The following is a 12,768-nucleotide window of genomic DNA, read 5'->3' on the forward strand; positions in this document are numbered from 1 at the left end:
GAGGCCGGCCCCGCCGCCGCCGTTTGCCCACCGTCCCGGAGGGGTTGCCGCGAGCCGCGGGTCCCGGCGCCGGGCAGCCGCCGAAGCGCGCCCGCCCTTCAGGCAGGCCGCAGCGGCTGCTGCCGATCCCCGCGAGGCGCTCCCTGCTCCCGGCGCGAGGCGGCGGAAGCGCTCGGCCAGAGGCCGGGCCGGCAGCGGGGCCGCCACTGGAGCACGGCCGGGGCCGGGGCCGGGGCCGGGGCCGGGGCCGGGGCCGGGGCCGGGGCCGCACACGCCCGCCCCCGCGCCGCCCGCCCTGCGCCCGCGCCTCTCACTGGCCGAGGCCGCCCGTCACGCGGCCGTGAGGAAGCCGCGGCGGCCCCCGCCATGGCTCCTTCGTCACGCGCCGCGGCCTGCCCAAGGGGCGGGCAGCGCGCCGGCCCCGCCCCGCGGGGGGGGTGGCTGCGGGAGGCGGCGGAGGCGGCGGCGGCGGTGGCGGAGGGGCGCGGTCGTGACCGCGGCGGAGACAAAGCGGGGGCGGCGGGGCGGGGAGCGGTGCCCGGCACCATCGGCCGGTGGCCGCGGCCCTGCGGGGTCCGTGCGCATGGCGCCGGCCTCCCGGCGAGGGCGGTGACCGGCGTGGGGGGGGGGGGGGGAGGTGGCGGGCGGGGAGGCCTCGAGGGCACGCGGAGCGCGGCCCGGGCGCGGCCGCCGCCATGTCGTGTGTCAATTACAGCAGCCTGAACCGGGCGCAGCTCACCTTCGAGTACCTGCACACCAACTCGTGAGTACCGGGCTGCGCCGCCATGGGCCTCAGCTGCCGCCTCGCCGTCGCGGCGGCGGGCGCGGGGCCGCCGGCACGGCGGCGGCGGGGCGGGCTCCCGGCGCAGCCCGTTGGAGGCCGCGCCTCAACCGCGCTGCGGCGCCCCGGGGCAGGTAAGTGCGGCTGCGGGCGGCCGAGGCCCGGAGGAGCAGAGCGCAGAGCCCGGGGCGCCTTCGTGAGCAGCTCTGCGGCTCGGTCGTCCGCACGCCCCGAAGCAGAGCTGCGTCTTTAACTTAGACGGTCTGCGGTTTTAGACGGGAACCGGACGGCGCAGGTCTCCTGAGAGGAACGCGATGGGGGGAAGGAGGGCATAGCCTCTAGATCTGCCTTACTTTTGCATCTGCATCTGTCTCCCTTTGGAGGAACCTTGTGTTTCCGTTGACTGTCATGGCTGTCATCTTTCCGTGGCATCTCATTTCATTCATGCCTGAATGTCTTGTGGAAATACATTTCAAGCAGGATTATGAGAATCTTCAGATGGGCTTTTTGAAGTAGCTGTGACTTTTTTCACTGTAGAGTCCCCGATACAAAATCTCCTGGGAAGAGACAAAATTTCACCGACTTTAAAATTTATTGCTTCTGAATGCATATCTAGAAAATGAGAAGTGCCACTGGGAACGGCTGCTTAACATGGTTAAGCATCCACCTGAGACGTGCCTGTTGGAAAAAAAAACCCACAAAACACAACAATATTGTTGTGTCATAAACAGAAGAGCTTAAAGAAAGAGCTTGCTTTGGCCAAAGTGTCTTGGAGAAGAAACGTGAACCACATTTGGCATCTCTTCATTTTGATCAACTGATGACCAGTGTCAGGTTGTCTTCTAATGTTTTGTGGAAGAGTTGACTCTTAATGTTACCATCAGTAGAAGAAGATATCAAGTGCCACCTCATCTCTTGCATGCTTTTTTCAATGTGTGAAGGCAAGTGTAGAACGAGGGGCCTCAGTGGTCTGCAGCATTCTAAGGACTACTAATGCACAAAACTGGTCAGCTTGGTTTTGAAGCAGATCTGACTGTTTTTGTTGGTAATGCAAGGTATGGCTACAAGAACAACTACTCGGACAAATCTCACATGTGCCAAGAACGTTATCAAATTCTTTTCGCTATCAGGAAAGTAAGGGGTTCTGCACAAAAGAGTAAGATAGCAACAGCCTGATGTCACCCTTGGTTCCACGTCCAGTGGTTTTGCTCTCTGGTTTGGCCTGTAGCAGTTGCACGTGAAGCAAGCAGTCTGGTGCCTGAAGATGATAAGATATTGAGTCAAGTTCCTGGTGCTGTTGCTGCCTTGTGAAATTCTCATGTCTGGTTGTGGAAGGCATATATTTGTATGTATTAGAAAGCTCTGACATTGCTCTGGTGGTGGCTTGTATTTGCCAGTAGGACAACAGGATTGGCTGTGCTTCATAAGAAGATAAAGTCGGTGCCACAGAAAAGACCGACAGTGTTGTTCCTGCCCTAAAGTAATAAAGTCACTTAGTATTGCCACTGTACTTCCTGTCCTGCATACGCTGCTGGTCTACTTGTAGTGTGCTGCATTATAAAATTGTTAGGAGGAGTTGGAGGCTAACGATCATGAATAAGCCAAAGCCAGGGCTTTTCATCCACTGTGAGCGAAGAGCCTTCTGAGATCATGGAGATCAGCGCGTAAGCCAATACTTCCCTAAGAAGAGCAGTGGAAAACAATGGAAATACTTTTTAAAATCAAAACCAAACAAACAGAAAATAAACAGCTTCTATCTTTACCCAACAAGCCAACCAACAAAAATAACCAACCCAACATACAACAACCTAAGAACAGCATAGGGTTTTTGATAATGGAGGCTTGTCTTTCAGACTATTGTTGCTCTCTGAGGAAAACCATACCATCTCAAATTTTGCTGCAGTGTCAAAAGATGTTTCATAACATGGAGGTAGAATTTCTTTAAGTTGTAGTTTAAAGTCAGCCATCAGTGTTGAGCAGCAGAAGGAAACCATGACTTGTATTTGTTCCTTTTTTAGGCTCTTTGAAGGAGAGATAAGTTGTGATATACCTAAGGGTATGCTCCGAAGTGCATTTCAGGAGCCAGTTTATCTGGTCCTCAAACTTGAGGACTTACAGCTGATATTTTGAATGCTTTCTTAATGCTTCCATGCGTCATGGCAAATTTCACGGGATGTACCTGAAGCACTTCAGTTGCTTTTTTATTTAGTTCTCAAATAACACTGATGTTATTCCAAGTGCTTTTATGGAACTTGAATAATTGAGCGATGTGAAAGTTCTTGTATATGTGCTATAATGAAAGCCTGAGAGCATAAGCACATGAAAATTACCAGTGTATTGTCTTTATGGTGACTTCCCAAAGCTACCTACCTGTCTTAACAATGATTGGGATTTTTTCCTTGAAAATGAGATGCTGCCACTTTAAGATGCTTCCAGGGCTATTCATTGAGATGATAACAAAAATGCATCTCATCTCAGCCAACTTTTTTTGTATATTTTGAATATTTGTAATGCACGATCGAAGGAGCTTGTTAAAATCTGAAGAGCGGAAATTGTCTTCAAACAGTGTTGTATAGAAAGAGTTAACTTGTGATTGAACTTGAGTTTTTTTTTTTTCTGTAACTAGAATTCCCCTGTTAAATACAGCTTGAGTAGAAGTTCACTCAGATGAAAAGATTTCAAAATAACTGAATGGTGGACTTGAGGAATACTAGTAATAGACAAACAACATCTCCCCACCCCTCAAGCCCTCAGGTTTCTTCTTGTGGATGTTCTGTATTCTGGCTTGAAACAATGTAGTAACAAGAGGATAGCTCTTGTTTCTGACACAGATGCCAAACTTCCAACTTAAATATTTTCCCAGATGTGTCCTCCTTCAGAACAAACATAAAGTCTTACATCTTTCATTAGTTATTAGGTACTTGTCTGACTATGTAGGATTGGAAGTCCAGCTGGGTTCAAACAGGAACGATTCTTGAACTCAGAACATAAGCTGCCTTTTTTTTTTTTTCCTTCCCACCCCTTGGTATGCTACTCTAATTGGTTTGTAGACATGCTTGAAATTGGTCATGTTTTATGGAGTTGTCTGACTTGACTTTTGTAACCCATATTTGAATAAATATACTGGCAGCCTTAGATGTCCCTGTTCTGTTGTTCCTTGCCCAGTTTGGCCTCCTGCATGGATGGAGCTGTATTGAATGAAAGGTAGAAGTTGTAAGAGGGTTCAAAGTCAACCCACTTATGCCAAGTTTTCACTGAGGCTGCAGATTTTAATAATGCTTTCTTCCTGACTCCCCATGTTTCATTTAATCAGTCTTATGACCAGTAATGGTTGTATTTCTAGTGCTTTGATTGAGGTTGATATTGCCTCTGATGATGATGATCTAGCTTACGCTTAAGTATGTCCAGGTTATGTACAAGCTTGTACAGCCTCAATTTTACCAACAGCTTAGCGTATGTTTTTGAAACTTATGTTGCAATAAAATAATCCTTTTTTTTTTTTTTTTTCCCCAGAAGGTGGGGAGAGGATTGCTACCAGTTGATAATGATGGATGTTAGGTATTTTAGGCACACTTGATTGTAAGGCGAGATCATGGTTTTTGTTAGGCCAAGCAGTACGTGTGACTTTAATTAGATATTGACAAGATAATTCAGGACATTTCAGGAGTCTTAGTGTTGAGATTAATATACCTTAATACAAGGTAATTATAGTGTATACACGTTTTTGTTAGTGGTAAATAGCTTGAATTGATTTCGCTTGCTTGTAGCAAGGTTTCACTTTACCTGGTCAGCACAAGAGATTCCATTTTTGGTAGGTGTTTAAGTTGGGTATGGTGTCGTGTCATGCTATTTAGAAATAATTTTTTCTCTTGCGTTTCTTATCTTCCGATGATTTTTCAGCTATTTTGTTCCAATATCTTTCTTTGGAAATCCTTGTTAACATTTTTCCTTGATTTTAAGTATTCTTTAAATTGTAGAGTGAAAGCTGTTTACGAAGTATAGTTACTAGCGCTACTGTATCCATTTGTTTGTGTTTTTTCCCCTGACACAGGTTAATTTTAAATGTGTTTCTGGAACGCTGATTTGTAGAGTTAAACTAAATGATAGGGAGCACTTGAAATATGTGCACAGGAAATCCTGCTCAAATGAAGGAGTACCAGGTCTGAGCTTCTGATAAAGCTTTTTGACTGGTATGATGGTCTTTAGAACACTCTTTCCATTCTGTCACCTGTTTCTTTATGGACAAGTGGAAGCTTAGAGAGATGGAAAGCTCCCTTCTTGTAGTTCTAGCGATAACTTTGAAAACTGATGTATTTTATCTCAACTTGGAGCTACATTGATGGGTTAGAGTTCATGACGTTGAAGATGAATATGAAAATTTGTTTTGTAATTATTGACATCCTGGACAGCCATATATTTTATGTGCAGGAAGTACCTTTGTACCTGTTCTTCTAAAGCTGAAAATCTGATTTTTAGGTATAATTTGTTTGGCCTTTTTGTGTAGTAGTGAAAACAGGTTGTATGTGAAGAGGTTTCATGCAAACTGAAATATGTAGATAAAAACATCTTCTGAGGGCTATGTCTCTTCATCAGCCATTCTAGAGAAAAAATAAACTGCATAAATCCTTGTTGGGTAGATTAAATTATTTGGTTCAACAAGATCAACTGTTTCTTCAGGTATTGTAGCTGCAGTTAATATTGGGGTAGATACGTCTCATCTACATGTGAAATAATTGTTGGATTTTGAAAATGCGTCAAGAAGTTGGGCTTTCAGTGGAGATACTACATTAATGTTGGGGGCAACATATTGGAATCATTTTACTAGCTCTAATGTTTCCTCACTGTGGTTTTTTTTTTTTTTCCAAGGTTAAGGTACATAACTAAAGCCTTTTTAATGGGTGCTGCTCATAAAATGTGGTAATTAAAAGGCTAGAAGCTAAACATAGCTTTCGTGACTGTGCTAGTGGCAGCTGTCTGGGTGATTTTAGCATTGAGTTTGGAAGGTGGTGTGGTACAGTGGTAGCAGAAGACTGTCTTTTTTCTGAACTAGGAGCAGCTGCATTTATTGGAAGTCTACCAGGATCTGGAAATTTCTTCATGTTAGAAATAACTTTTGCTATGTGAATATGTGCATGGTAGAGACGGACCTTATCTGTAATATTAATCTGTCCTTATTTTACATATAGACACTGTTTAGTTGCCACAAAGAGACTTGGCAATGTGGTGAATAATTGAGGATTTATATGAATTGTTTTCTTGTTCATAGGCAATGACTTGTTCACAGGTCACTAACTTTCTCTGCTATGTCTGTTAAGAATGCGTGAGTTTACCACGCGATGTTTTTCAGAACATAAAGAGAATCAGGTTTGCTGAAACAGACTCTCCATTGGGCAGCATTTCTGCTGAGCATCTGCTCCCAGCAGATAGTAAAACACTAATTTTTAGTCTTGTGTCAGTAGAAGGCATTGGTATTGTAGACATATGATTTGACTTGTTTAAAATATGTTTGAGATTAGTGTTTATTTAAAGGTCTCTCTTCCGTGTCAGTGTAACCCTGCTGATTCTGTTTTTTTGCAGAACTACCCACGAGTTCTTATTTGGTGCCCTTGCTGAACTTGTGGATAATGCCAGGTATGTTTCTGAGACTGCCTAATTCCCAAGGGAGATTCAGTAAAGATTTAATTAGTCTGTCTGTTTAGGAGATCTTGAGCAATTTTCACTTCTAGTAGACTTTAAGAAAAACAAAAATAGAAAACCTCATTATAGCTTAGTGTAAATGTCAATAGCAGATTATGTAAACCATTAAGGTTGGAAAAGACAAGATCATCTGGTCCAATCATCACCCTACTACTACTGTCACCCACTAAAGCGTGTCCCTGAGTACCACGTCCAATCATCACCCTACTACTACTGTCTCCCACTAAAGCGTGTCCCTGAGTACCACGTCCAACCTTTCTTTAAACACCCCCAGGGACAGCGATGCCACCACTTCCCGGGGCAACCTATCCCTATGCCTGACCACTCTGAGAAGAAATGTCTCCTATTTTACAACCTAAACCTCCCCTGGCGCAACTTGAGGCCATTCCCTTTTGTCCTATCACTAGTTACCTGCAAGAAGAGGCTGACCTCCAGCTCCCTATAGCTTCTTTTCAGGTAGTTGCAGAGAGCAATAAGGTCTCCCCTGAGCCTCCTCTTCTCCAGACCAAACAACCCCAGTTCCCTCAGCTGCTCCTCACAGGGCTTGTCTTCCAGGTCCTTCACCAGCTTTGTAACCCTTCTCTGAATGTGTTCCAGGGCCTCGATTTTTTTTTTTTTTTTTTTTGTAGTGAGGGGCCCAAAACTGAACACAGTGTGTTTCAGTTGGTCCTCTTATACTGCCACATTTGACCCCTAAAAAACAAAGTAGTATTCCCAACAAGGTAAGTTTGAATCAATCACAGAATAACTAACGTTAGAAGGGAAATTGTTAGAACACTTTTTTTTTTTTTTAAGGAAAAAGTAACTCTCCCTTTTTGTTTAAAGAAATTGGTAAAATAATAATTACTGGAGTTGGGACTTTAAGATCCTTCAATAATCTTTGGCTCCTGGTAGTTATAGGATGAAAATGAAATCAGAAGTGGGATGTTGAAAAATAGAGCAAGAACAAGTAGAGCAATTGTGAAAATTGAGAGAGTTGGTACTTGGAAATTAGAGGTTTTAGGCCACATCTCTCATATTGCAGTCTATAGCTGCATACCAAGCCTTGCATATTTATTCCTTCAGCTTCATCAAATATTATGATGTGATATTGTGGAAATATTTTGAGATTACTTTCTATCAAGCATGAATTGTCACACTATGCAGTTAGTAATGTAAGGAGCTGAACTGAAAAATTTCTTTGGAAAAAGTCTTCGTAGGAAGCTAGCCAGGACTCTGTGCCTATGTATTGAACTGTGTTTTAACTCAGATCAGCAGCTGTTGCTGTTTTCACTTTTTCTACAACATAATGTAGCTTATTTTAGACTGAGGCTTTTTTTCTTTTCAAACTTCTTATCTCTCTTTTCCCAGAGGAGGAATTGTGCTTATACGTTGTTAGCCTTCTGGGAAAAGTAGTTTTACTTGACTAGAGATACAAGGATGAAATAAAGTGACTTGGCATTTAGGAAGTAGGGTTTTATTGCAATAGCACAACTGCACTCTTCTGATCAGTAAACCAAAGATATGTGAAGGTCTATATTGCACATAGCAAAAAATAAAATAAAATAAAAAAATTGGTGTGAGAAGCAGGCAATAGTGCTATATGTGCTACTTTTTCCAATATAGAGGACAGAGCATATGAATGCCTTTAATTAAATGATCTTTTAATGACAGTTTCCTATGACAAACGTGAATGTATTTGGATGGACTTTTATGCAGAAGTTACTAAGCTTTTCATAGGCAGCTTGACAGAAAAAATTTAGGTGTTGATTGCATACAGGAAGGAGCTCAGAAATGTGCTTTTTTTTTTTTTTCCTTAGCATGACTTTTGTTAAAAAGTCAGTGATATTCACTGTAACTAAGTTTAATTATGTATAGTAGCAATGTTTTTCATTTGAGTTTGGGTTCAAATAGGCAAAAACTGGAACAATGTGTTTCTTACCTGTACGTTAGTGCTGCCTGCTAGGCCTCTGGACTTTGATCTGTGCAGTTGGTTCATCTTGGAAACTATTGCATGTGTCTGCCTTTTAGCTTCATTTCTATTTGACGTTTGAATACTGACTGTGTTTTTATTGCTTTGTAGAGATGCAGATGCCACAAGAATAGACATTTATACTGGTAAGTCACTCCTGTTGCTTCATTGCATGTCATCAGCCAAGTCACAAGTTAAAACTTGGATTTAGACCGCAAATGTGTGTTGCGACTGGTAGAATAAGAGTGAAGGTGTTTATGCCTGTTGGTTTTTGTCGTGTGCCCCGATGTCTGTTAACTTTCAAAAAGTAGTGCCATTACAAGTGACTCAGACAAGTATGCTAGATCAGTTTTCAGCTGAGGTTAGATAACAAAGTGAACAGCAATTTGTACTGGGTGTTTAGGAAACCTGCTTTTACAATACACTGTTGTAGCATATATTTACATAGAAGTTAAAGTGTAGGAGAAATTAGTCATTCTGTTATTTAAAAAAAAAAAAGGTGCCTTTTTTAGAGCATAGCTGTACTAAGTTTATGGAAGTCTAGTTTATTGCGTTACTTTTCTCATGAACACTGTTTAGTTTGATTCCATTTTATGAAGCTCAAATTTCTGTATGGGAGTATTGAATAATTCTTCTCTCATAGAACAACGAGAAGACCTGAGAGGTGGATTCATGCTGTGTTTTTTGGATGATGGAACTGGAATGGATTCAAGTAAGTGACACAAGTTACGTTTATATTTTCAAGATGAGGTTTCATTTTATGGCTGAAACTGAATTAACAGCTTGGTCCTGTTGAAAGAGGGAAGTTTTGTGCCTGGGTATGTGTTCCTGCCTCTTCACTGTCACGCTGTATCACTTATCAAACTCTTCACCTCTTCAGTTTGCAGAAAACTTAAGAAAATTGTTGTGCTGCATCATAGAGATGAGTCAGCCTGGTCTGTAATTTTCCAGCATACCAAAGTTGGCCTTGGGGCTGGAGGGAGAATAATGTAGCCAGAAAAGGGAAAAGGTTTCTGAGCATGTTAGGGGCCGCTGAGTGATTAGTTTATCTTGTCTCTAGTATGAAAGTGTGCCATGACAAAAATTTCAAGCTTGACTTTGAAAGCATTTTTCTGTTCTTTCATCATTATCATTGTGGTAGTGATCAATATTTGATAATATAATATCTTAGGAGCATGAGAAGAATATAATAAATGCAAGTCTGCCTCATCATAAGAACTGATGTAAATCACTGTTGGATCTAGCAGAAGTAAAGCCTTCTTGCAATGCTTTAGCATCGTTGAACGGTACTGTTAATCCACACCACCTTCTTTGCATCTTGAAGATGGCAGCTCCTGCTTTGAGGAGCTCTCTGCTTGGCAACGTTTGTACTTAAACTGCAGCCTTCCTATCTTATGCTGTAGAGTCAAAAAACCTTCAAAATATTTGAGGATTCAGTGTCATCATAGTACAGATAATTTTTAAAAAGCAGTGCATCTCGCAGGGAAATATGAAGATCATAGCACTGGTTCAAAAGTTAAGCTTTTTCATGGGAGACTAAATATGAGTCAATTAGAAAACCAAACTCTAGATCTTATGTTGCATATCTCAGGTTGAGATTTCTCATATTATCAGTGGTGTCATTGCTGAGGATACTTAGATTTGAGAAATTTAACCTACTGTTTGGACTCAAGGTGTTGCAAGATTTTAATGACTCAAAAACTGTTTGTAGATTGAAGTATTATAACTAATTTAGGAAGTAATCTGTAATTCTATTATCTAAATGACAGAAGCAAATGAGTCTTTAACTTGCTTTTTATACCAGCTCTAGTAAGCTTAAGCTATATTTTGAAGTTTGGGAGCTCAAAAGTGCTTTCGTTTTACTGGATGCAGTTAACTACTAAAGTCTTGATTACTTTTTAGATCTTGTATTTCTTCAAATATTATGTATTCAAGGCATACTTTGGTGAAAAACAGTGTTTAAATGTATTTGGGATTCTGGCACTCTTTAAAAGCACACATACATGCTTTTGCGCGTAGTCAATGACACTTAGAGGACCAGTGTCAGAAGAGTGGCCTGCATATTTCTAAGGGTAAGTGTGTCTACAGGCTTGTTAGCACACTGAAGTTTCCTCTTGTGTTGATGGATTTTTGAAATAAATCTTGGGTCTCTATAGGAACTTGTATGAAACTGGTTCCTCAATAACTAGCTGTGCTCAGTCATTTCACTTAGATAGTTGGTTTGTATCTGTAGTTGTTAAGGTAATGAAAGATCTCAGAGCTTCTTCCCCGTTTTCCACTGTCCCAAGGAAAAGTTGACTGGAAATAATCTTGCTTTAAGCTGATTACCTACACGCAATAAGAAAGATACTTTGGATGTGAGATGTTTGTTTGAATATGTTGTCGTTAGATGGAGTACTTGTAGTAGAAATAATGTGAATACAGAGGGTGATTGTATGGAGAAGGCAAGAAGGATGACTTTCTGTACTCAGGTTGTATGCTTAACTGGAGGACTCAAAAATACAGGAGGACCTTTCTCAAAGGTCCTAATGCCAGAGGCTTTCCTGAGGAGCCCTGAGGCTGCAGATGAAGTCAGAATAAAGGGGTAGTTTGCCTTGGTTGATGAGGGCTGGGTTAAGGACCAATTAAGCAAGCTGGACTTCTGTAAGTCCATGGATCCTGATGGGACGCATCTGCGGGTGCTGAGGGAGCTGATGGAAGTCATTGCTAGACCCCTCTCCATCTTTGGTAAGTCATGGGCATTGGGAGAGGTGCCTGAGGACTGGAGAAAGCAAATGTCATTCTGGCCTTCAAAAAGGGCAAGAAAGAGGACCCGGGTAACTATAGACTGGTCAGCTAAACCTCCATCCCTGGTAAGGGGATGGAACAACTTATCCTTGGCATTGTCTCTAGTCATATCAAGGATAAGAGGGTCATTAGGGGCAGTCAACAAGGCTTCACCAAGAGGAAGTTGTGCCTGACCAACCTGATAGCCTTCTATGAGGATATAACTGGGTGGATAGATGACGGAAAGGCAGTGGACGTGGTTTATCTTGATATCTGTAAAGCCTTTGACACTGTCTTCCACAGCATCCTCACAGCTAAACCGAGGAAGTGTGGTCTGGATGATCGAGTAGTGAGGTGGACTGTAAACGGGCTGAAGGGAAGAAGCCAGAGAGTTGTGGTCAATGGGATGGAGTCGAGTGGGAGTCCTGTATCTCGTGGAGTCCCTCAAGGGTCGGTACTGGGACCAGTGTTGTTTAATATAGTCATCAGTGACTCGGATGAGGGAATGGAGCGCGCCGTCAGCAAGTTTGCTGATGACACAAAACTGGGAGGAGTGGCTGACACACCGGAAGGCCGTGCTGCCATCCAGCAGGACCTCAGCAGGCTGGAGAGGTGGGCGGGGAGAAACTTACTGAAATATAACGAGGGCAAGTGTAGAGTCCTGCATCAGGGCAAGAACAACCCCAGACACCAGCATAAGTTGGGGACTGCCCTGCTGGAGAGCAGTGAAGGGGAGAGGGACCTAGAGTCCTGGTGGACAGCGGGATGACCATGAGCCAGCACTGTGCCCTTGTGACCAAGAAGGCCGATGGCATCCTGGGGTGTATCAGAAGGGGTGTGGTTAGTAGGTCGAGAGAGGTTCTCCTCCTCCTCTACACTGCCCTGGTGACAGAACATCTGGAATAGTGCATCCAGTTGCGGGCCCCTCAGTTCAAGGACAGGGAACCGCTTGAGAGAGTCCAGCGCAGAGCCATGAAGGTGATTAAGGGAGTGGAGCATCTCCCTTACGAGGAAAGGCTGAGGGAGCTGGGTCTCTTTAGCTTGGAGGAGACTGAGGGGTGACCTTATTAACGTTTATAAATGTGTAAAGGGTGAGTGTCAGGAGGACGGAGCCAGACTCTTCTCTGTGACGCCCAATGATAGCACAAGGAGCAATGGGTGCAAGCTGGAACATAGGAGGTTCTGCTTAAATATGAGACAAACTTTTTTACGGTGAGGGTGACAGAACACTGGAACAGGCTGCCCAGAGGGGTTGTGGAGTCTCCTTCTCTGGAGACTTTCAAAACCTGCCTGGATGTGTTCCTGTGTGACCTGATCGAGTTGTTCCAGCTCTGGCAGGGGGATTGGACTAGATGATGTTTCAAGGCCCCTTCCAATCCCTAACATTCTGTGAAAGGGTGAAGCCAGGTCTGTCTGCAGTGACTGCCTTTTCGTAGAATTATAGAATGTTTTGGGTTGGAAGGGACCTCAAAGATCACCTAGTTCCAACCCCCCAGCCATGTGCTGGGAAACCTTCCAGTAGATCATATTGTTCAAAGCCCCATCCAACCTGGCTTAAAACAGTTCCAGGGAT

General features: G+C 43.6%; 1 protein-coding gene across 3 annotated transcripts in view; it reads left to right on the forward strand.

Annotated features, from left to right (window-relative positions):
* Positions 1 to 503: 503 nt before the first annotated feature.
* MORC2 (MORC family CW-type zinc finger 2) overlaps positions 504 to 12,768 on the forward strand; it is a 51,341-nt gene continuing 39,076 nt past the window's right edge. Inside the window, exons 1-4 of one of the 3 annotated variants that reach the window (XR_013940376.1) lie at positions 504 to 763; positions 6,359 to 6,412; positions 8,541 to 8,575; positions 9,073 to 9,141. Coding sequence is in view for 2 of the 3 variants with exons in the window: in XM_080559622.1 (XP_080415748.1) it covers positions 696 to 763; positions 6,359 to 6,412; positions 8,541 to 8,575; positions 9,073 to 9,141 (226 nt within the window). In the remaining variant the exon portion in view is untranslated. Of the gene's footprint in view, positions 764 to 831; positions 2,712 to 6,358; positions 6,413 to 8,540; positions 8,576 to 9,072; positions 9,142 to 12,768 lie in introns of those variants that run through there. The other 2 variants (XM_080559622.1, XM_080559623.1) reach the window with 2 other exon arrangements.

This window comes from Anser brachyrhynchus (assembly GCF_964034855.1).
Source record: "Anser brachyrhynchus genome assembly, chromosome: 17".
Classification (NCBI taxonomy): domain Eukaryota; kingdom Metazoa; phylum Chordata; class Aves; order Anseriformes; family Anatidae; genus Anser; species Anser brachyrhynchus.